This window comes from Balaenoptera physalus, assembly GCF_965194825.1.
Source record: "Balaenoptera physalus genome assembly, chromosome: 3".
Lineage (NCBI taxonomy): Eukaryota > Metazoa > Chordata > Mammalia > Artiodactyla > Balaenopteridae > Balaenoptera > Balaenoptera physalus.
In genome coordinates, this window is record NC_138890.1 from 65,416,844 (window position 1) to 65,441,055 (window position 24,212).

At 53.0% G+C, this 24,212-nt stretch overlaps 1 protein-coding gene across 12 annotated transcripts in view; it reads right to left on the minus strand.

Moving 5' to 3' along the window:
* Nucleotides 1-24,212, minus strand: part of JADE2 (jade family PHD finger 2) — a 47,692-nt gene that overhangs the window by 18,406 nt on the left and 5,074 nt on the right. For 5 of the 12 annotated variants that reach the window (XM_082454736.1, XM_082454733.1, XM_082454734.1 and 2 more), the window contains exons 2-6: nucleotides 18,663-18,720; nucleotides 16,451-16,539; nucleotides 5,535-5,692; nucleotides 1,158-1,318; nucleotides 274-485 (exon numbers count right to left, since the gene is read on the minus strand). In XM_082454736.1, the coding sequence (XP_082310862.1) occupies nucleotides 274-485; nucleotides 1,158-1,318; nucleotides 5,535-5,692; nucleotides 16,451-16,539; nucleotides 18,663-18,720 (678 nt within the window). Of the gene's footprint in view, nucleotides 1-273; nucleotides 486-1,157; nucleotides 1,319-5,534; nucleotides 5,693-16,450; nucleotides 16,540-18,662; nucleotides 18,721-22,018; nucleotides 22,148-23,680; nucleotides 23,866-23,959; nucleotides 24,061-24,212 lie in introns of those variants that run through there. The other 7 variants (XM_082454730.1, XM_082454738.1, XM_082454728.1 and 4 more) reach the window with 4 other exon arrangements.

Sequence of the window (24,212 nt, forward strand, 5' to 3'; positions counted from 1 at the left end):
GTAGGGTGTTCAGTGGGGGGAATCTGAGGGACGCCGGCAGGAAAGGACAGAAAGACCATCCAATGGGCGTTACTCAAATCTGGCTGAGGGGGCTGAGCCGAGGGGCCCTGGGTATCCCTGGCACCACGGGCACTCACGCCATTCCCTTCCACCCCCTCGCCCTCCTTCTTAGGGGCCCGTGCCCACAGTGCTGCTGCACCCCTACAGCCAGGGTGACCGGGTCAGGCAGGGGCCTGCCCGCACAGCATGGTGACGGCGATGGGGGCTGCCTACCTGGTGCACGCAGACGTTGCATTTGTCGCAGAAGACCATCTCGTTGCCATCTTCACCCTCGGGAGAGCGGCACACGTCACAGACGACATCCTCATCATACTCGATGCCCAGCCCCTCCTGCGTCTCGATGGCCCGCGCCATGTTCTGGTGGCACAGAGTCTCCAGCTCCTCCAGCACGCGCTCGAGCGTCAGCTCATCCAGCTCTGGCCTCTCTGTGAGGACAGCAGGGCAGGGTGTCAGGAGCCTGGCCTCTCAGGGCAGATGTACAGGAGGGTTTCCACCCATTCACTGGTTGCACTATCTCAGGACCCCAGTTCCATGGTCCAAAAACTGACTGGGCTGGACCACGCAACCTCAAAGGCCCCCGGGGCCTGGTGTGGTGTTGGGACTTCAGACCCTGCTTGTGACCACACACATGCTTGTGTAACACAGATACCATGGAAGTGTCTCTGGGATGCAGCCGGCTCCGTGGGGAACCCACTGCCTGAGCTATGTGTATGGGGGGATCTGGGAAGGTGGCTGAATATGGCAGAGCTGGCCCTTCTTGGGACGTGGTAGGCTCCAGCCAGAAGGCCCATACCAACTGACCCTGGCCCCATTTGTAATCCTAGACTCCCAGGGCTCACTCAATCTTCATGCAACAGTCACACTTACTACAATATTCCCCCAAACCGTATAAATGACATGCTATTATTGCCTCCATCTGAGAGCTACAGAAATTGAAGCACACTAATCAGTAATGCAGCAGGGACTTTCCCCCCAGACCTGTGAAGTGCCAAAGACCAGTGATGGCCACTGCCCTTCTGAGGGTGAGGATGTTGGGGTTCAGAAGAAAACCCTCCTTGGCCTGCCCCCACCCCATTCTCAGCTGGCGGGTCACCTACCCATCTCCTTGAGCTCCGAGTTCATGAGTTCCAGCCAGTAGGCGTCAATCTCGTCCAGGTCATAGCGGCTGCCCCCTGGCCAATCAGGCTGGGAGCCCTCACCAAGTTCGGAGCCGCTAGGGGACACCTGGGTAGGGGGGCCTTCCAATGGTGGAAGAATCCTAGGAAATCAAGAGAAGGTGTGAGGGGAGGGTGCCCTCAGCCTGCTACTCTTGCTGGGTCTGGGGGCCTTTAGTAAGTTGGCCAGCATGGCTGAGGAGCTAGTGGGCAAGTGAGGAGTGAGAATTCGATGCCAAGCAGGGCCCACCTCCTTCCATTCCCTCCTCCCACCTGCCCACCCTGCAGAGGCTGTAGGAGGCATTCCAAGTGCTGTCCTGGGCAATGCCCAGTGCCAGCCACTTTGGGACCAGGAGGATAGAGCCAGCTGGCCTCCAGGTCCTTCAGCATACCCCTCAAAGCTGGGGAGAGGCCAGGGATTGTTCCCAGGCCCTCAAAAGCTCTGGCCCCTCCTCCACCAATAGCCTCAGGGGCACTGAGGCCAGGGCTCCTCCGGGGTGAAGAGGATGCACCTGCTACAGTCTCAGGGTCACACTCCAGGTCAGCCCACCCTCAGGCCATGGCTCTGCCTCTGAGGCAGCTTGGAAGTGCCCTGACTGCAGGGTGAGGTCTCCAAGCCCAGCTCCACCACTTAATGGGTGACTCTGGGTAAGCCACTTAACTTCTCTGTGCCCCAGAAAATGGGCTAATGATAACAGCACCTACCTTCTACAGTTGGCATGAGGATTAAATGGATGAATACATGTAGAGCTCTTAGAACTGTGCCTGGCATGTAGTAAGCACTATATGTGTGTGAGCATGTATTTTAAGATATACATTTTGCTCCTTCTGAAATTGTGTGTGAGGGCGTTTCGCCTTTGGGAGAGCACAGCTTCCTCTCTTGGGTCAGCTGTGTGCTGCCCCTCAGTTCCTGATGCCAGTTCACAATGCCAGCTCTTCCCACCCCCTACCAGTTGCCATGGTTATTGCTGCGGAGCCTGGCCTCCATCTGGCCAGCCCTGCCAGGGCTGAGAGGCCCCTTACTTGCCCGAGAGGCCTCCTGGGGTCGAAGGCAGGGCTGCCAGGGGCTGTGACTCAGCGCCGACTGGGGAGGAGAAGGCAGGGCTCTGGATGCACGGACGTGGCTCAGCTGTGGGGAGGGCTCCTGGGCGCCAGGAAATGCCCCGGTGTCAGCAAGGGGGGCAGGAAGGATGAAGGAGACAGGGAGGCAGAATGGCCTCCAGGCAGGAGGGAGTCCCAGAGGAGATTGAGGGAGCCAAGGAGAAAGGGAAAGGGCCTGGCACCACCTTTTCCCACACAAGATGCCCAGATAAAGGAAGGTCTTAGGCAAAGATAATGATGTGATGCCCCCTGACCCCCAGATCATTCCAAATAGAAGGAATATTAGTACTCTTGGTCCTACAAAATTCTGCCTTTCCTCATGAGGCTTTTATTTAAATTAACATATTCTTTGAAAAACACCATAATTTTGCCATGACCCTGCCTTGTTTGTGCCCCCAGCATATGCTTAGCTGGGGTTTTGGATAACTCTTGCCCGAATGCCCACCACCTACTGGCATAACTACCCACACTTGTGTGCTCAGTCAGCTGCCACCTGGCCAGACCTCTTGGGGCCAAGATCACATTCCTTTCTCTGGGAAGCTGAGGTTAAAGGGCTCACAACAAAAAAGGCATTTCCTGTACTTCCTGGGGCTCTCATCTTCATCTGTTTGGCCTCTTCTGGCTCTGACTATGGAGGAAACACTCCTATCAAGGGTGGACAGACCTTACCCTAGGCCAAGGCCTCAGTCTCAGCTGCAGCCAGTAAGACTGAGGTCAGCTGGGAGGAGGTGGATGGCTGGGCTGGGATCCGGAGAAGGGGAGGGCTCTCTACTCCAGGAGACCAGACAGACACCAGAGGTTGGTTTTGCCCTGAGCTGAGTCTTTTGGCCACACCAAGGCAGCAGTGTAGGCCCTCCCTCAATTCACGATCTGAGAGTGAGAGGTTCTCATTATCCAGAGAAGTTTCAGACCATGAGGTGGGCAGACCTGCTCAGGGGCCAGGGAGGACTGGGCTAGGAGAGAGGGATGGACGGAGCCAGGGTAGCAGCAGGGGAGGGCAGAGTCAGCAAGCCAGGGTGATCAGGGCATAAGACTCTCTTTGGGCCACACAGGGGCAACCCAGGGCTTGTTCCCGTGGCCTGTGTTTTCCCGGCCCAGCCCACAAGGCCCTGGCGGCGGTCAGGCAGGGAATTCCCCAGAATTTCCCAACTTCCTCATCTACAGAATGGGGACAGCAATATGCCCTTTAGAGGGCCAACATGATAATTAAATGAGAAGATGAGAGTAACAGGCTCGGCATAGCAAGTTCTCAGGAACAGGGTTCCTATAACAATTCTGAGCACGGTGGCTGCCGTGCTGGCTTCCAGATGAGGGCTGTGCGGCGGAAGGCACCCCAGAAGATGCAGGGACCAGGCTGGAGGGAGACAGGGAAAGATGGGGCACAGAGGTATCTCCACGAGAGCATCTCTCCCCCTCCAGTCTATCCTCTCCAAAGAGCATGGATAGTCCAGGAGTGCCTGGCCCCTGTCAGCCTAGAGCAGCCATGTGTATGTGGGGAATGTACCTAGTAGAGCCAGAGCTGTCTGAACACATGCTCTCGTCTTGATGTCAACAGATAAAACACCAACTGTAGCCAAGCTACTGGTGTGGAGGCATCTGCAAGTAATTACCCAGGCCGGCGGATGTTTCTGGAACCACCTGACATTGACATCAAGGACAGAGGACAGACTGCTGGGCTGAGCCTAATCAGGGCTCACTCCTCTCTGCCCAGCTGGTGGCCCACCCCTCTGCCTCATTATCCTGGGCCCTTGGCATGTGAATTCTCATTTAATCCTCACCACCACAGTATCAGGCATGTACTGTTTTTAGACCCATTTTACAGAGAAGGAAACAGGTTCAAAGAGGTCAGAAACAGGTTCAAAGAGGTCAGTAACAGTTCTTCAGTCTGCAGAGGTGAGGGTGTGAAACTGGCTAGGAGGCTGACCCATGTTTTTGGCCCTGGGCAGAGGATGTGTAGAATAAATTCTTTCTCTAAATCCCACATACACTCCCGTCCAGAGAGGCCTGGAGCTTCCCTGATTCTCAGAGGGCTGAAGACAAGAGCTGGTAGGCATTCAGCCCTTGGGAGCCCAGGAGGCTGAGCACTGCCCAACACCCAATCCTCGCTGAGCACCGAGTGAGGCTTAGAGTCTGCTTCGCCTCTGTAATCCCATGCCCAGCATAGGCCTGGCATCAGGCAGGCACTGGGTGTCTGTGAGCCAGTCATAGGTGTGGCTGCCAGGAAGCAACAGTGCCAACGTCAAGGGAGGTGACAGCTGAGGTCTTTGCCCCAGGCCTGGTCAAAATGGGCCTAAGTGAGAGCCACAGGGCTGCCAAGGCCGGGAATGAACTGCCAATAACACAAGCTGCCCAGCCCAGGCAAGCTGGTGGGCAGAGGAGGCCAGGACAGTAGGCCCCTGTATCCCAAGACATGACTTGGAGGGTTTCCCGGGGTGCAGAAAGAAGCACTTGGCTGAACTCTGTCACTGGATGCAAGGCTTACGGCCACAAGGCCACCTCCTGACAAGAGCACCAGGAGTCTCCCTGACCTACAAGACCATAAGGCACCAAAGCCCAAAGAGGACTCATCCCTGACCCAACCCTGACCTAGCCCTGGCATGAGGGCCTCCTCAGAGTCTGGTCAGAGCAACTGCTTCGTGAACATCTGATGTGTGTGCCAGGCACTGGATTCCGTCCTGCTAAGAACTCCTTAAAAAGGTTTAAGAAGTCAAGAGCATGGCTTATCCCTATCTTAAGGACTAGTTAAAAGCCTGGAGATTTCCCTGAGAAGATCCTCTGGTGGGACCCAGTTTGGATCGACATCAAGCTAATCCAGGGCCAGTTTTCACTGAGTGCTCGTGTGTGCCAGGTCCTGTGTCCAGGACCTTCCATGCATCGTTTCTCTACATCATCTCGACCACTGCATGGGGCAGGTGCTATTGTTATCACTCCCATTTTACGCACAAGGAAACTGACACCCAGGGAGGTTACATTTCTGGCCCAAGGTCGCACTGAATAAGACTGGCAATTTGAACCCAGGCTGTCTGGCTCCGGAGCTGAGCCCAAGCTCAAACCCTTGGCCTCAGAGGTAAGCTGCAGTATTTCTGGAACACTGCAATGTTTTTTTTAGGGCAAAAGAATCTAAGAATAGAGACACACTAGAAAGGAATCCCTTGACTGGTCCTGGCCTCCCCTTCATCCCCTGCCTATGGCCCCCCTGGCCTGGGCTTCCCGGCTCACCTCACCACGGGCTCTGGAATGGCCTCTGCCCCGGCGGGCACCTGCACACCTTTCTCCCATTCCTGTCGCCATGGGTCTGCCAGGATATAGTAGTCATCCGGGCTGAGCTGGTATGAGTCTGGAATCTTCATGGCTGTGATCAAGTCTGTCCGGAAAACCTGTGGGGAGCAAAGGTGGAGAGAGAATGGCTTCAGATTGCCTCAGTGTGATCTGCTTCACAGGCCAGGGCAGGAAAAGGCAAATGCAGAAAGCCCACTCACTCAAAAATAAGAAGACGGCACAAAAGCAATAAGTACAAGAATGCATCTTCTCTGAACCTAGCACAGTGCTTTGCACACAGAAGATCTTCAATAAATGTGTTGGACTGAATTTATGTGCTCTGACCTGCTCAAGGACAGAATCTGGTGATGGACGGTAGTGGACCTCAGAGAGAAGAGGAAAGACTTGCCGAGAAAAGCAAAAACAATGAGGAAAAATCAGATGGCAGAAAGGCTTCTGTGAATGCAATACTGCCGTGAAGTGACTGTTCAGAAATTTCTGCTGAAGATTCAAAGTTATGTTTGCTTTTGCTACCACAGTCACAAGCGTCAAAGAGTCCAGGCAACTACGTGCCAGGGCCTCACGCAGATAGCTGAGGGAGAGCTCAGGGTTTGGGGCAGCCCAGAGAACAGCCTCTCATGGGTCAGGGTCTCCATGGTCTCTCAAGAACAAGGATACCGTGATGGCCTCCATGGAAAAAAAAACCTAAAGAAGAGTGGATATATGTATATGTATAACTGGTTCACTTTGCTGTGCACCTGAAACTGACATAACATTGTAAATCAGCTCTACTCCAATAAAAATTAAAAAAAAAAAAAAAAAAAAAAAAAGAACAAGGATACCATGAGCCCTGCTCGGTGGGAGCTCTGAAGTACCATTCTCTGTTTGTGATGGGGTAGGAGGATCGTGTTGAATTCCTTCTCAATCACGCCCATCCAAATTCCCTCAGGGCTAGGCCGTGAGTGGACGCACCCTCGTGCTTTGGTTTTCTTTTGAGCACCTGCTCACTCGGGGGGAAACAGCTCTTCCCACATTCTGTCTGTTGCCCCCACCCCAGAGCAACCTCCAAGGCAAGTCTCAGTGGCACTGGCAGTGCCTCACCTGCCACGGCTGCTCGGCCTCACTGGGTCCTCCACAAAGGGCTGCTGTAGGACCTGGTGGCAGCACTGGACACTATGTGACTTGCTTTGGTACCAACTTTCCCAGTGATCATCACATGAGAATCACAAGTTACAGGAGAGTTCACATTGTGGAGAGAAGAGAAACCACTTCAAGGAGTCCTCCAGGCCTCAGACCCAGCTCCAAGCCCACTCCCCTCCCCGGAAGAATCAGCATCCACTGGCCTTCCAGAGGCTCGTGACAAGCCATTCAGTGGTAATCTCTGCCTGCAGGAGGCCCCACCCTCTGGCTGTGTGTCTCTCTTGAACCTAGGGCTGTAACCACAAGGAAACAACTGAAATGGGGGCACCAAGGGGGCTCAAGGCAGCATCTTGCAGAAAACTAATTAATGTCTGCATCTAGCTAGAGAGGGCCCTGGCTTGCAAAAGGTCAAGTTTCTTGAAGACTCTATTTGCCAATATAATTTAATTGTTAAGACTAACACCCTAACATTTAATTAGGGTGCCAGTGTGAAAAAATTAAAATGAGATTACGATTAAATGCTAATTAAACAGAAGATGAAATGTGCAAAGATTTCACAGCCCTGATAATTTGCATATCTTATTAGCAAGTAGCAAGACGGCTGATAGAAGAACACAAACTCAGGTACTGGGTGCTTCTGTGGTATCCTTCGGCACCTCCCTTTGCTGGCTGGGGCTGGGTTATTTCCCTCTGGGGCCCAGTATAGGACCTGGTGGGGGTAAACTGAACCCACAGTGGACTGGTGACTGTCTCAAAGTTCTCCCAACCCTGGCAAGCCACGTGGTATGACATCTAACGCCCTGTTGCTCCGATGCCAAAAGGAACCGCCCAACAGTGAAAGCCTGTCATCTTGCACCCGAAATCAACCGTTCAAGAGCCAAGTGTCACTGTGTGCCCCTCCAAAAAGGCACAGGTGAGTTTGAAACCTCTTGCTGTTCCCTGATCCTGGGCTGCAGTTTAAATGTCACCTCTGAGGGATCACCCTGATCACCCTGACTCAGGGCCGCCAACCACCCGACGGAGCCACTTTCCAGCCCATCATTCTGCCTCACGTCTCAGTACTTATACTCCTGAAAATTAACTGGTGTATGCATGTTGCTTGCTTCTTGTCATCTCTCCTGCCACACCTGTCCTATTCTCTGCAACATTCTCAATGCCTGGCAGGGTGACTGGCACATAGTAGGTGCTCAATAAATAGTGACTGAGTGGATGATTAAATGAATGAATGAATAAAAGGGCCCTTCAGGGCCCCCAGCTGGCTCCTTGGCAATGCTTTTTGAACCCCCATGAACAGGTGATACACATCATGGATATACCCAGAGCTGAAATAACCCAAGCACGTGGACTGAATGGAGCAAGAGGCAGCCCTAGTCTGTAAGGCACAGACACAGTGCCAAGCCACACCAGCGGGCGGAGACGTGGCCCTGACCTAGGAACAGGCTTGGCATTGAGAACTCAGAGCTGGAAGGGATCCCGTGCTCAATTCAGTCAGGGAGATTCAGGAGAGAGAGAGAGAGAGAGAGAGAAAAAAAAAAGAGTCCAGTCCCAAGAGAGTGGCAAGTTTCATCTGCGGTCACTCAGGCAGCAGGGGGCAGACTGGACACCAGTGGCCCCTTTGGGCAGAGGACTGATGGAAGCACAGGAAGGGCAGCTCTATCTTAATGGTACCAGTCAACACTTAACGAGCACTGTGTGCCCAGCGCCAGTCTAATGGCTGTTCTTGAATTATTAGTCCCTATACCAACTCTGTGAGGTGGGTGCTACCATCATCCCTATTTTACAGTTGAGAAACCCGGGACTCAGGTTAGTTTAATAACCTACACAAGGTCCTTCATGTTGGAAGTGGCAAAGGAACCCAGATAGACAACACCGGAGCCATTCAGCACCCCTGCACAACCCCAGCCCCTCTTGGCCACCTGCTCATTGCCAATGCCCTTGAGTTAACCCTAAGCCAAATCAAGTGGTTTCCCCAAGGGCTGGAATATGCAAATCAGACAGTGACCTTCGCAAGTTCCAAGTTCCCCAGTGGCTTTCTACTGTCTTCCCACTGCCCTCAGGCTGAGCTGCAGAGTCTACCAGGCCCCATGGCCACAAGGATGCACGGGTAGTCTCCCTCCCAAGTACTTTTCACCTTTGGCACATGAGAGGACCCTGCTGGGACACTCTTCTCCCTGCCAAAGTGGGGGCAGCCTGTTTCACGCTTAGGGTATTAGTCCAGCCCACATCTGCTCTGGGAAGCCTTCCCTGATGCCAGGCTGAGTTCTGGGCTCCTCTGAACTTCCACAGCCCCTGTACTGGAATCTCCTCGTCTCTTGCTGCAGCAGTGCACGCAGGGCCTGACACATGCTAGGTGCTAACTAAGGCTGAATGACTCAAGAGCCTCCCATGGATCTGCTACCACCTTTCTGGGTAGCTGCCCAAGGCTACAGCTCGGTACTCTGTACCTTCCAAAGGAACCCCTGTACATTCATATAAAACCTGTCCACAAATACGGCAACCCAAACATCTTTCTGTTTTGAACTGCCAAAGGTTAGGCTTAAAAAAAGGCTCGATTATTCTCCTAAAATGCCTCTGAATTATTTATGAAAACTAAATAAGGAATAAAATGGACACTGATGAACTGGAGGCCTTGCCATGGCAAGGAAGTTGGAAGCTGGAAAACAAGCAATTTTCTAAGAATGTGAATGTTTACTATTTTTCTCTTTTGGCAGAAATTGACAAATTGTCTTTAAAGGTCTGCTGCCTAGCAACCAAGTTCTGCTGAGCTGCTTGGGAGAAGTTAATTGTAGCTTCTTCAAACAGTATGAAGAATGTTTAAAGGTCTAAAACTCTAATCTAGTAACCAATGTGAGTGCCAGAGGTGCCAATGCAGCTCTGAAGGGAGCTGAAGACCCTGCTCTGCCCAGACGTGGGGAAACTGCACGTGGCTTGCCCTCTAGTTCCTTTTCCCAAGACTGAAGACCACAGGCATTGAAAAGTCTATTGAGCTTTCTGTATCTATTTCCCCAGAAGAACCAAAAACAGGCTATGCCAGAAAGCATGTCATATCTGGAGTCTGACATGATGTCCAAAAGCAAATAAAGACAATGACAACAGGCAACTTTCACTCTGCTATGCTAAGAGTTTCTGTATATGATCACAAGACTTATGAATGTTATTTGAACATTTCATCCTGGGACCTTAGTTTCTGTTTCCTTTTCTCAAGGGTGAAGTATTATATCATAGTGTATTTCAGACCAAGAGGCACAAGGGGAAGTTCAGTCACTTAAGGAAAAGCTCCAACACCTATCATAATTACAGAATAAGATTATTTGTGTAATTATTTGTTTAATGTCCATCTCCTCTAATAATCAAGCTGAGAGAGGCAGAGACTGCATCTGTCGTGCTTATCATTGTGCCTGTTTGTGGCACAGTGCCTGGCACATAGCAGGTACTCAAGAAATGCTTGTGGAACAAGTGAGTGAGTAAATGAATGAACCCCAGGATTGGTCTGAAGTATGACTAAACTCTGAAACTTCCTGTCCTGTCCTCCTAGCAGGGAGAGTGGAGACAGAGGGCTGGCCCAAAGGATTCTTCCAGGTGGAACTCAGGAACTGGTCTTGGTCACTGTCCCAAAGCCAATGAAAATGGCTTTGGCCAGGACTGCCTCTCCTTGACTCTGTCCACATCAAAAGTCCCAATGCAAAGCTAGGAGTGCCGCCTCTCTCTAATCTCCCCAAGGATGTTTGACAGTCTGTCCTGAAAGAGCCAAGTAAAATTACTACCGGCACCTCATTTGAAATCAGTTTTTTTCTGAGCACCTCATCTCATTAGAAAGAACAGCTAATAGTGAAAAGTGATTGCCCTGTTATAGTATGCCAGGTGCTGTGCTAAACGCTATATATATACAATCTCACCTAATTCATAGTACTCCCACTTTACAGATGTGGAGGCCAAGACTCAGAGAGGTTAAACCACTTGTCTAAGGTCTGCACTGTCCTGTAACCAACGTAATGCTGCCTGCAAACCAGTCAGCTATTTCTTCTTTTAAAAAAAATCTCTTTCTTGGGCTGGAAACTGATAAAGACTATCTCAGCCAAGAGCGTACTTAGATACTTAAAATTAGGCCTAAAACACCAGAGAAGGGCTCTGGAAATAGCCTCCCAGTCCCATTCAAGCTACCACTAGGCTAATTTGGTCAGACATTTACACACACACACACACACACACTCAACATCTCTTTCTCTTTCACAAGGATAACAGCACTTCCTGCTCTTAAAGAGAATTTATTACACACATTTCTTTTGCAAGACAAGTCCCAGAGGCCGGGAGGCCTTTCCAGTTGGCGGGAGCAGCAATGTTTCCAACTATACGAGAAGTGGATTCTGCCCCCCCACCCCAGAGGAAGGCAGTGGGAGGCTCAGAGAGCAGGCGCTTAGCCCAGCGTAAGGGCTCCCCCCTCACTGCCTGCCTGCTTCCCAGGGTAGCAGAGGAACTGCTGGCTAGAAACACTGCTCAAAACCACAGGGGCAAGCAAAAAACTTTTTTTTTTTTTTTGGAGCCTCCTGTTTTACCTCTCAAGTTTGGGAGCATTTTGCTACAACATACGCCATCATTGTTTTAATATAAAATACGTTATTTCAAACATTTGGGTAACACCTCTGGCTCCTCCAAGAATACACCTTAGTTATCCTGTGGCTTTGCACCCCAGCACAATCTGGTCACCCTTGCCTTCACCCAGGGAGGAAGGGGTCCATTTTCAAAAGCAATGGGTCAAGCAGATATACTGCATTCTCACTCTCCACTCGCTGCCTTTCCTAGGGAAGGCCATCCTTATAGAGGAACTTTCATAGACCCTGGGTCAGGAAGACACTCCACTGGTGGCAGAGGCTGTTCACAGGGTCACCTCTTTCTCCTGGGCCCTGTCCCAGAGGTGAAAGGCTGAGCACTGGTGAAGGGCCCCTGTGGACAGGCAGAGAAGCCCCATTCTCTCATCTAGGGGTATATACAGTTTGTCACCGGGGCCTAAAAAGGAGGCCAGCTCCTGCCCACCCTGTTCTGGGACCATCCAGGCTTCCATCCCAGGGAGGCAAGCTTCACTTCCACTCACGTCTGGGATCTCCCCCACCCCCAGGCTCCACAGGCCTCAGGACAGGACAGTCACATCTACAGAACAGTAACTGCAGGGCAGGGCTCTATAGATGATGACCCTGAGGCTCAGAGAGAAACTATTACTTGCCCAAGGTCACAGAGCTCCTTAGTGGCAAAGCGGCTGCACCTCTCGTAACGGACACTTTCCTGTATAGCACCTGCATCCTGCTAACAGTCAGAGGACAAGCTCCCCAGGGATAGGGCCTGCATTTTCTGTGCCCCTAGCACTAGGCTGGGCCTAGTAGGTGCTCTCAAGTGTCTGCTGAGTTTAATCACTAGTTCTAGGGTCCTAAAGACCTATGTCCCTGCCCACTGGCTGACTTCTGGGGACTCTGACTTCCTAAAAACACAGCTTTCAGCTTTCTACCTCAAGACAGCCTGCCTAGGGGAAACCCTTACTTCTCGGCCTGCCCCTCCATCTGCCTCTCTGCCCCAGGCCTGAGGAAGATACAGCTTCAAACAGCAGCCTCCAAACCACAGGACGGCCTCCGGATCTCTTCTCAAACTGCCCTTCCCACCTATGCTAGGCGGAGGGCTTGGCAGAAACCTGTCAGTCCCCTGGCTGCTTTGGGAGAAGGGGTGAGCTGCGGGATGCCCCCACCCACACTCCCAGCCTTTGTTTAGGTCACGGACCCAGGCTGGAAGGCCTTCCCTTCCTCCCTCAACTTCCAGGGAGGACCAAGCCAGAAACCCCTGTCTTAGCAGATCAGGAGAAAAGGTCTACGGCAGTAGTTCTTTTTTTTTTTTTTTTTAGTATCTTTATTGGAGTATAATTGCTTTACAATGTTGTGTCAGTTTCTGCTGTATAACAAAGTGAATCAGCTATATGTACACATATATCCCCATATCCTCTCCCTCTTGAGCCTCCCTCCCACCCTCCCTATCCCACCCCTCTAGGTGGTCACAAAGCACCGAGCTGCTCTCCCTGTGCTATGCGGCTGCTTCCCACTAGCCATCCACTTTACATTTGGTAGTGTATATATGTCACTGCTACTCTCTCACTTCATCCCAGCTTCCCCTTCCCCCGCTGTGTCCTCAAGTCCGTTCTCTACGTCTGCGTCTTTATTCCTACCCTATGGCAGTAGTTCTTAAGCCTGGCTTCCAGCAGGAGGGCTTTTAAAAAGTACAGGTACCTGGGGTCCTACTCCAGAACATTTAAGTCAGAATTCTTGGGAATGATAAGGGATGGGGGTCTGATATTGGTATTTAAAAAAATAATCTCTGGTCTGTGATCTCTATCAGGCTCCCACAGATATGACCCACTAAGTTATGTTCATGCTATTTGGTGAGACAGGCCAGGCCAGAAACCCAAGGCCTCAGCACGGTTTATGTACTAATATCACCTCCCTAACCAGGCTAATCCCTTCCTCTCCTTCAGGACTAGTCTGGCCGACTTAAGCCCCAAGGGACAGATCTCAGCTTTGTTGGGATCCCGCTGGCAGGCAGAGCAGAAGAAGGCAGCAGCCTGTGTTCTTGGGGTCAGCCCCACCTTTCCCCTCCACTGCCAAACGGGATCCTGGGGCCAACTTCAGACTTAGTGTACTTCCACCAAAAATCCTAACCCAGCCTCCCAGGAATCCCAGGGCCTGTTCTTTCAGCCCCCAGTACTGAGGCCTGCAGTCCCCTTTCACTCAGGATGAGGGAGGCCACCCACTGGTTAAGGGCCAGAAGGGAAGCTGGGCCTCAAGGCCTCGGCCCTGTCCAGGGTCCTGACTCCTGGTCAGAGCACTTTGTTCCAGCCTGGGGCACCCCCCTCTGGTGTATAGGGTGGTCCTTGATCTGCACCCTCAGAGCGCACAGGTCATTCCAGCGGCAGCCCTGCCAGTGTCGCCTAAACCCAGCCCCAGCTCTTTCCATAGCTGGTGGCTTCTCTACGTGACAGTACTGCTGCTACGCTAAACACTCCTAATCCTCAAATCTCCACCCATCACCGTCCACCTTCACAGATGAGACGAAGTAAACCATGGGTCCCGTGGCTCTGCGGCCGCCAGGAAGGGACTCCTGCGCCACACACATCTCAAGTTGCAAGCACTGAGGCTGGGAACTTGGGCCAGACTGGGAGCAGACCGTGTGAGCAGCCTGAAAACCAGCACCCCCCCTCCGGCTTCTTACTCTGGGGACTGAGCAGAAGGGACTCCAGATGCCCTTTCACCAGGTGTCCACAGCCCTCGGCCCCCAGCCCCCGCAGATTATAAAGGCCTTTCTCTCCAGCCCATGCACAGAAAGAGAAGGGACAGCCCAGTGAAGAGATTTACTGCAAACGTTATCTGCCGCCAAATCCTCGCTTTCATCTCTGCCTTCTCATGAGCCAAATAATTTGGAAGCTTTCATTGATGGTTTCCTCTCTGCCCCACGATAGCCTGGAATTTATGCCGGCTATGGCTCAGCCTCCTCACTTAGGGGACGAGGGAAACCTCGCAGGCTGCTCTCCAGCCTGCTGTGGGAGGAAAAGCCTGTCCTTGGCGACAGTTCAAGGCGGGGAAGACTTCCTCAGCTCTCCTGGAGCCTAAGACTTGAGGGCGGGTGTCTCCAGTCAGGCCTCAGAGCCCCCTGCAGAGGCTCCTGGGTTTGAACCCAGGGCCGTGCATGGCCAGTCCCCAGCAGGGCTGGGGATCAACACCCTTGCAATGGTTTGACTCTATTTTTAGGTGGGGAAAGGTTCAAAGGCCCTGTGCTGGAAAACCCAAGAGGCAGGGGAATTTTCAGCCCCATGCAAATCACCCTTTCCCCTCAGCCTTTGCTTGACACCTGTTTCCCCCCAGCCCCCTGCCTATCCCGGGTGTAGATGGCAGCACTGCCCCAGGCATCTCCGCCCTGAGAGGAGGCCCTTCCTCCCACTGGGGCATGAAGGGAGAGTCAGGGGAAGGGATTAAGCCAGCCTCAGGGCCTCCCCAGAACTTCCCCTCCTTTCTCCAATCTGAATAGCCCCTGAAAGCAGGGGGCAGGTGGGATTCTGAGAGGCAGGTTGCTCAGCTCCAAAACAGGCAGAACAATTCCTGCCTTCCAGGACCAGAAAGGCACAAAAGATGGCTATTGTTTTACTAATCCAACCCTAGTAGTAATTGGGAGCCCCTGCAGCTCTCAAGATGGGGGTGGGGGTAGAGGGGTGGAGGGGTGGTCCCAGGGACCCCCAGGGCCCAGCACACTCTGCATCCTACTTCCCAGTGCACATGAGCACATGCCTTCCACCCACTGAGCAGGGCTAGACCAGGAAGTGCCAAGAGCCTCAAGAACAGCATCCTCCCATGCCCACCTCACCCTCTGCTTTCATGCCAGCCCTGACTGCATTCCTGGAGATATCTCCTTCCATCTCCACCGCTCCCCTATAGGGCCGAGGGAGGACACTCGGTTGGGGGATGGGAGTGGGAGGTTTCAAGTCTCAAAGGTGTCCCCACCCCCAACCCCACAAAAGGAGAGTCCCAGGGTAGGCCAGCTCCCGGAGGAGGCGGGGAGTCCTTTTTCAAATGCAAGGTTCTTCGGAAGACCCCCCCCTGGGGACTGGCTAATGATAGCAGCTCCAGGATGGCCCCTGCAGTGAGGGAGGGGAGAGGAGGCTGCCAGGCTCAGAACAAAGATATCCTCCCTCAACCCGGGCCAAGTGCTCTGCCCCAGAACTCTAAGCCTTCCCACCCTTGGCGCGGTTGGCCCCAAGAACCTCACATCTTGGCTGTATAACCTTAGGATCCTCAATTTCCTCATTATAACAGGAGGGTTAAAAAAGTAGTGTCTAGCCCAGTGCCTGGCTACTCTGTGGGCTGCAGAACAATCTCTCTCTTAAGGGTCAGATTCGAAAGCAACCCCCTTCTTGGGTACTCAAGGCTCTGGCAGCCTCATTTGTGCCAAGGGTCTCTTTTGTGCCCAGTGCAATGCATTAAAGACCTAAGAGGGAGCGATGAGGCTCTAGGATGCAATTTTTCAGGGGCTGCAGAGGCAGGATCGCATGTCCATTTGTCTACCCACCCCCAAAGCTCTTCTCCACAGCTCCAGAGGCCATAAGTACCTCTACCTGTCCCAAGAAACAGAGTCAAAGTAAGGAAGGCTTAAAGGGCAGATGCATGTGAAATGGGCATAATAAGGAGTGGATGACCTACTGGATGACTTTGAGGACTCCACCCTTCATCCCTACATCAGCAAATCCTGTCACTCTTGGCTCAACCTCCAGAATGTCCCAGGTCCTACTGTTTCTTATCCTACTGCCATCACTCAGCTCTAAGCCACCATCATTTCTCTCCTGGACAACTGCCAAAGAATCCTCCCCGCTCCCACCCTTGCCCCTCATATTCCCCTCTCCTCACAGCAGCCAGTGGGACCTTTCATTAGAACTGCAGACTATATTACTACCCTGCTTATGATCCTTGAAAGGCTCCTCCTCCCACTCAGATCAATAGGAACATCTTTACAACAACCTACAAGGTTATGAGAACTGGCTCCCCCACCCCTTCCTCCCATCCACTCTACTCAGCCATACTGGTCTTGTTCTGCAATGACTGCACCCTCTGCCAGGAATCCTCTCCCCTCCCCCCATACACCTGCACTTCCCCCATACATCCCGCCCTCTCCTTTCCACCTCCGTTTCATCTTTCTCCAGGATACTTGTCACTACCCACCTCTGAGGGTTTCTTTTCGTTCTGCCGGGGCCAGCCTGATTTGGTGCTGCTGGGCAGTTTGGAGCATCTTGATGCAGATGTAGCATGACCTGCAGAGAGAGCACAGCCCATGAGGGGCCCCTGGAAGGCCAGGAACACCACCCACCCATGTCCAAGGAAAGGAAGCCTGTCAGGAAAGCTCTGTCTTGAATGTTCAGGAGGTGGAGACCTCTGTAAGCACCTGGTGGACTGACCCTGCTCTGGGCCTTTCCAACGATGAATGGGGACATGATGCCTCTTCTACTCACCAACCAGAAGAGGCCCGGGAGGTGAAAGGCAGTTGGACAAGGACTCAGTATTAGCTTCCTGTGTGTGATCCATGACAAGTCCCTTGCCCTCTCTGGTCCTCTGCTTCCTCCTTGGTGAAGGAGGGCTATAATAAGCCTTCTGTGGCCACTCTCCACCCCCACTGCTGATTAGACACTCTGGGATGATGCCCAGTGGGTATGCAGAGGCGAGACAAGGTAGTGGGAAGACTGCTGCTCTAAAGTAGACCCACAGACTAACCTTGAGCCCTGGCTCAGCCACTTACTAGCTCCTCGCCCTGGACGAATGACTTAGTCTCTCTGAGCCTCAGCTTGCTTTTCTATAAAATGGGGGCAGAGAATAACTATCTTCAAAGAGTTGTTGTGAGAATTAAATGACATCATGCCTGTAAAGTCTTAGCACGGTCCCTGGCACACAGCGCTGCCTTGATAAAGACTACCTATTATCACTAGGGTCTAGAGGCCCTCGCTGGACTACACTCAGGTTGGCCCCCACTCCTACAGGTCAAAGGAGCAGCAGCTATGGATGGGTAGTGGTGGGGACTGGTGAAAAGGGAGGATGCCTCAGCCTGGCCCAACTCCAATGCAGAAACAGGGCTCAGCTGCCCAGATGCTCTCCCTTGCGGGCGCCTGGCCCTCAAGAGTTCCTTTGCCTGAAATAAAGTTAGAAGCAGAGGATGCAGTTCTTCCTGGCTCTACTGAAACAGGCCACAGGCAGTGTGACTGCAGCCACAAAGGGCCGGACACTGTGATCTACTGCTGCAGGGAGGAACAGCCGGCCAGGTCAGACACCAGAGCCAAGCTGAGCAAACAGACCCCAAAGGACAATGAGTGAAACCTGGAGGGAGAGAAGAGGCTGGGACCTGATTTCTCATTCTAGTGCATGTGTCCTTAGGCTCCGGGGGATCAGAGAACTCCGGGAGCTCTAAGGGGCCTTGGAAATCTCCCCAATCCCAGTTGCTCACCACATAAGTGAACAAACTAAGGTCTACAGCTGCAGGGCTCCAGGCCCAGCCTCCCTGGCAGTGCAGGCTCTTCCTCAGCCTGGGCTTTCACCAGAGGGCACCGCTAAGTGGGATCTTCCTGGCAGAGTGTCTCTCCTACACAGGGCAGAATGGAACTCTTTACTCCGACTGGCTCATGCAGGCCCAGGTTCCTAGGGCATCTGAGAAGAGCTGCCTTCTAGTACCAGAAAGAAGCCCTAACCTGACACAAACCTCCCTTTTCGCCTCTGTATTTCAGAAGAGGCTCCCTAAGCCCCATTTTCTCTGTAACAGTGCCCCACCCCCCCATCCAGGGCTGGCACACCCAGCCCCTGCACAAGTCTACCCTGAGGTTCTGTTGCCAAGATCCCATGAAAGTCAGACTCCTTCATTAATTTTTTCAGCAAACATTTACTGATCACCTATTATGTGCCCAATCTAGCTGGATACAGCCGTCAGCAAGACATGACCCCTCTTATCAAGGAGCTTACCTTAATAAGGAAATGATACTTGGTTGGGAAATGATACTTATCAGGTCACTATAATGAAGAGTGACAGGTTTTTTATCTGTTGTGTGGACACTTCTACAGGGCCCTGACTCAACGGCAGGGCCAGAGGGAGAGGGATGTGTTCCTAGCAGCCAAGAACAGCACAGGCAAAGGCCCAGGGGGGAGTTGATCTGTTCCAACCAGAGCAAAACACATGGGGCTGAGAGCTAGAGGGTAAAGGGGAGTAGAGTAAAGAGGACGGCAAGGCCCTGGAGGCCATAGTGGTGTGGGGACTTTCTTAGGAGCAGAGGGACCTGGCCTGATTTATGCTTTCATCACCATTGAGACCATGGGGCAGTGTCCCCCAACCTGGGCCTGTGGGCCTGATAACTATGCAAACGCTTTCCCTGTAGGAGCCCCAGATGGAAGGCCTTACTGTCGGTGGTGTCAGAGTTGTCGCTGCTGATGGAGTACTTTCGCCTCTTCTCTTCCATCTGCAATGAAAGGCAGGCCCCATTATACTCACAGGCGGCTTGGGAAATCCTCAATCTTTCAGAAAATTGCCCAATAACCTACCTCCCCACGCTCACCCCACTGCAGAGAAAGAGTGAGAACAAGGTCGTGCCCTAGCCTTCTCCTCACCAGCCTCTCCCTCTCCCCGCCCACCTACAAGGGCCCTGGGGCTGGGAGAGGGGGCGGCATCTCCCACCTCCTGAGCCCAGAGCCTCAGACAACGGAGAGTCTGGTCAAAGGTGAGGGAGGGCAAGGGGGGTCAGCAGCCCCAGAATGAACAGAGACTAGGACCTGCCCAGTGCCAGCTTCTACTCAAGGAAACTCAGGCCCACCGAAGAATCCACTCTCACCTACAAGTTACAAGTGGTACCCTGCTGGGTGCTGAGGAGGGAGGGCACAGGAAACAAGACTGACTCTTCCAGGAGGACCAGGTTATCGGAGTTGAGGGACAAGCCAGTCCAGACAGCACTGAGGGCACATACTGAGAGCAGCAGCCAGAGGGGTGTGGAAATGGGGTGGGGGCAGGGAGGCTGCAAGCTGGGCCCCTGAGCCACACCAGGCCCAGGGTGAATGGGCTGGGCTGGGCTGCCCTCCCTCCCCTCAATGGCCTTCTCCAGATAAAAGTAAAAACCAACTTTCTCTCCACGACAGTATTTAACTTCGAGGTAGGAAGGGCAGCTCTCCCATACTGAGCTCCTTCCCCTCCCCATGCTATCTCAGCTCCTAAAAGCCTGGGGAGTTGTGAGCTATTAGCTTCTTTTACTGACGAGGCTCAGTGCCTTGTCCTGCTAGTGACTGGCTGAGCTGGGGTTTGAATCCACGTGGTCTGATCCCTGAGCCCACACTGAGCTGCCTTTGTGCCCCTGTCAGCTCCTGCCTCTTGGAAGTGCTTTCCCACCCACTATTTCCTCTAATCCTGCAGAGTCCTGGGTGGCAGAGCCTGCTCTTGTCCCCTCTTGGAGGGGAGCACACTGAGTGGCTTGTTAACCTGCCCCGGGTCTCACAGCTAGCCAGTGGCCGAGTCCTAACGTGAGAAGAGACCTGGGGCTCAGGGCCCAGAATGCTTCCCACCGTGCTCCTGTCAGTCTAGACCCTGGGCCGCCTCACTGTCCACAGCAAAGGACAAGGAGCCAGTGTCAGTAGGGAAAAAGCCCCGCTGCCCGTCCCAGCTGCAGGCCAGCCAGGCTCCCCACCCCCACTCGGAATCCCATTTGCCACCTGCTGTCATCCCAAGTCTGCTCATGCCCAAGCCTGGGGGTCACCTTATTTGACTGTGGCCCTGCAGAGACCAGGGAGCATTGGCTCTCTAAGGTGGGGTGTGACTACCCAGAACTCTGAGCTACTCAGAAGTACCCTCCTGCCTCATACTTGACCTTAGCCAGGAGCTTCTCTCCACCCCTGTGTCCCCAGTAGCAGGATCAGGATGACAGGAAGGTTCACTGGGGCTGCTTGCTGCCCAGCTCCAAAGGTGCAGGCAAAGTGCTCTCTAGAGGGTGTGGGGGTATGGAGGGATGCCTGGTGGTAGCGTGGACGCCAAGGAGGCGGGAACAAGAGCTAAAACTGCTACGCACCCATTGCTTGGGGAGGGGGTGCGTCCTGGTACACAGGGACCTCACTGAGGCCTCAGAACAGCCCTTTGGTGCTGGTGGGCCTGATGGCTGCTTCCCTTTTGCAGCTGAGGAAAATGAAGCTCAGAGGTTAAGTGACTTGCCCAAGATCACAGTGCTCGTAAGAGGTCTGACTCAGGAGACCATGTTCTTGACCTTTAGGTTACCCTGCCTCTGTGCAGCAGAGTGCAAGCAGCCTAGTGGCTCAGGTCATACACTGAATGGGGCGATAATGCTCCAACACCCACAGCTGCCCATCCTTGCTGTCCTCCGGGGTCTGAGTGTGATGAGGTGACTTTAGCAGAACTCTGACTCTAGCCTACATCTTGCCAACCCAGCCCTGTCACAGGTGGAACGGGAGTAGGGGGAGAGGTGCTCTAAGCGCATCCACCTGTTTTCTCCTGCAGTCCTCTACATGAATTGCATTTCTCTTCATTTCCAGCAAAGGGGCACTTGCAAGCCAGGCTCTCTCATAGCATAAAAAGCAGGAGCACTGGATTCAGGGAGGCCAAGTTCAAATACTACCTGCACCCCTCACTAGACCAGGGACCTTGGAAAAGACACACCTCCCAAAGGACACAAACTGGATCTGGAATTTTACATAAATCTCCTGAACTTAAAATGTTGGCAACTGATTCAGATTTTTAAAACACTTTGAGAGGGCCAAACTAAACACATCTGTGGGCCAGAACCAGCTGGTGAGTAAATGAGAGCAGTATAAAGCCCTTAGCACAGTGGCTGGCACTCCGTATGAGTGCTGGTTCTTAACTCCACAGCGGACTCGGGCCAGGTGGATAGTCCTCCTAACCAGCGCCCACCTGAAGGCCTCCTCAGCGAGGCAGTGAGCCTGTACGGTAAGCAAGGTCCCCTACAACAGGACCTCTTGACTGCCAATGACCTTCTCACTGCCTAGGACCAGTGTGCCCTGTCAGCGTGCAGACCTGCACCCCACCCTCAGCCAGCCGCCCGTCCAACCTGCCCTCTGTGAAACACCCCAGAGTCCTCCTTAGCAGGGTGTTATTAAGGGAGCAGATTCTGCGGTGGCTTAACCTGAATAATAACTAGGCTTCAGAGGGAAACCACTGCTTTGCTTCTTTCCTTTGAACCAAGTCTGTTCCAAAGGCCTCCCTGCCGCAGGTGAGCCTCTACTGTCAGTGGCTAATGAAGCCCCAAATGAGGCCTGGGCTCCCCTGCGGCATAGCCCTTTGCCCCATGAAGGCCCTCTCCAACCCAGCAAAGGGGACAGGGACGACTCTTTTACCAAAGCTGAAATCCAGGGCTACACATGCAGGCGGGGGATGGGAGTGCCAAGACATGGTCTTGGCCTCTGGTTTTCCTTTTCCACTGCCTCCCCCAACCTCTCCCAAAGCAAGGTCTGCTCAGGGAAAATACCTCAGGGTCACAAGGCACTTGCTTTTAGGGACAGAAAGTGCTCCTGAAACCTTACCTACAAAGAAGACTCTGGGAAAGAAAGTGTCCCCTTTTCCTGCCATTACCACCAGCCCACTTGCACTCCCACACCATCCCCAGCACGAAGACACACACGGCTCTCCTTCGGGTCCCCTCTTTGAGTCCCCTCAATGAGCAGCAGCCCACAGCCTCCTCTGCCCCACCGCCAACCCTTGCAAGTCCAGTGGGCGCTCCCTCCAGGACACAGTGAGAATCCACCCACCTTTCCCCTATCTCTACTGCTACCATACTGGTCCAAGCCAGTCTCATCTCTTGCAGGACTCCTCATTCATCTTCCAGCTTCCGCTATGGCTCCCTCATAATCCAAGATCCACACAGCAGCCAGAATAATCTTCAAAAAGCATAAATCAGATCATGTCATGCCCTATTTAAAATCTTTCAAAGGCTTCCTGCTGCTCAAAGGGCAAAACTCAAGCTTCTGACCATAAGACCCTACGAGATCTTACCCCTGCCTACCACATACTGACCACTGCCCCCATCCCCACCACCTCCCAGCCAAACTGGCCTCCTTTCATTTCCCGAAACAAACCAAACGGTCCATGGGTCAAGACCTGTGCACAGGTGTGCTCTCTGCCTGGGATGATCTACGCAGCCTAGGCACGTCTGACTTTTCATCCTTCAAGTTTCGGCTTAAACGTCACAGAGGTCTATGCCAGCTGCCTTATCTACAGAAAGCCCACCACCCAATCAGTCCACTTCTTCAGGGCACCCATCACAATTTGTGTTTGTTGAGCTACTTGCTGAATGTCCTTCTCCTTGGGAATATACGTTCCACGAGAGTAAAAAGCGCAACTGTTTGGATCCCTGCTGGCGCCCCAGCACATAACAGGGGCTTGGTACACATGAAGTGCCGCGTGTGTTCTTGTCTCCTCCCTCTAGAAGTGTGGGACCACACAGCCCAGCTGGCCTGCTCGCGGCTTGCGGGAGCAAACACCTCAGCCCAAGATTTCGTCCCGTTTGCATAGCCCGCCTTCCCTGTCTTAACCTCACACATTTTCCAGGAGGCTTTATTTGGTTGGGCTCCTGGCTAATGATCAATGTCAACTCAGTAATAGGGCAGCAATTTGGTGGCAGATGTTTTCTTGGCAACACTAGCCATTGGTCTTAGTGGGGGCCTCGGGTCTGGACTTGAAACACCAATGCCCAATGCCAGCCCCCTTTTAAAGACCTCTCCACAAATAAACTCAAATAAACACCCTGGGCGTCCATTAACGCCCTTCCAGCTGACCCTGGAAACAGTGGGCCTTTCAGGCCTGCTACTGCAGCAGCTCCCTAGGCAGTTAAAACACCCCAACCTGGCCTCCGGCCTCTCCTCTCTGGGGGCCACCAGGCCTACCCAGCCTGCCACCACACACAGCAGGATTTCGTCTTCCTCCTTAAAAAAAGGGGGGGTGGGGAGGCTTTCAAGCAGGCAATTTACCATTCCAGACACAATCTTTCAAAGAGAAACAAAAACTCTCCCTGTCTGAGGCAGGCCACTAAGGCGTGTGTGTAATAAGATGCTAATACAATTTAATGATATTTCGGCTGGAAAACCTGTCCTCAGAGCCTGCTTGTGTCGGGAAGGCCAGACATTCAGAAAGCAAGAGCTGCACACTCTTAAACCATTTTAAACGGGGGTCAGAGCCCCACTCTTTGCTATCTCTCATTAACTTTGATGCCTTCTCGGGGACAGCAACTGCCATGACAAAAATGATTCTGTATACACAGATCCTCAAACTTACTTCTCCAATCATGCGGGAGCCTAACCCTCCTCCAACACCCACCACTGCCCACCTGCAATTCCAAGTGTCCCAGGGGGCACCCAGCTCCCCTAGAACACACTGTCCACACCCACCCTCCAGACCCAGTTCTGGGGACATACCAAGGGGATCCTGGGAGACAGAAAGGGGCTTTGTCTACTTTGTCCTTCAGCACCTTCGCACCCTACCCTCCACCTCAGAGAGGGCAAAGCTCAGTCCACTCGCTCCCATGGATGGCTGCCCATTGGCAACTGCAGGGTCCTTCTGATCCCTTCTTCAGAGAAGGGAGCTGGCTCTCTGGCCTAGCCTAAAGGGGAGAGATCAAAGGTCAGCTGCATTTGGGTCCTATCCAGGTCATTAATAATAATAGTAAGAATGGCTAATACTAATCAAGTGCTTACCACATGCCTGGCTTTGTGCTTAGTCTTCTTTATGCAATATATCGTTTAATCCACACACCCACCATGAGGTAGGTACTGTTATTAACCTCAATTGTAGATGAAGAAACTGAGGCACAGAGCAATTGCCACAGCTGGTGACTGCAAAGCTAGCATTCAAACCTAGACTGTCTGGCTCCAAATAGTGCACCTTGCCCCCCTCCCCCCCAAGGGGGTACAGTGTACAGTGCACAGACCTACAACTCCCAGGTATGGC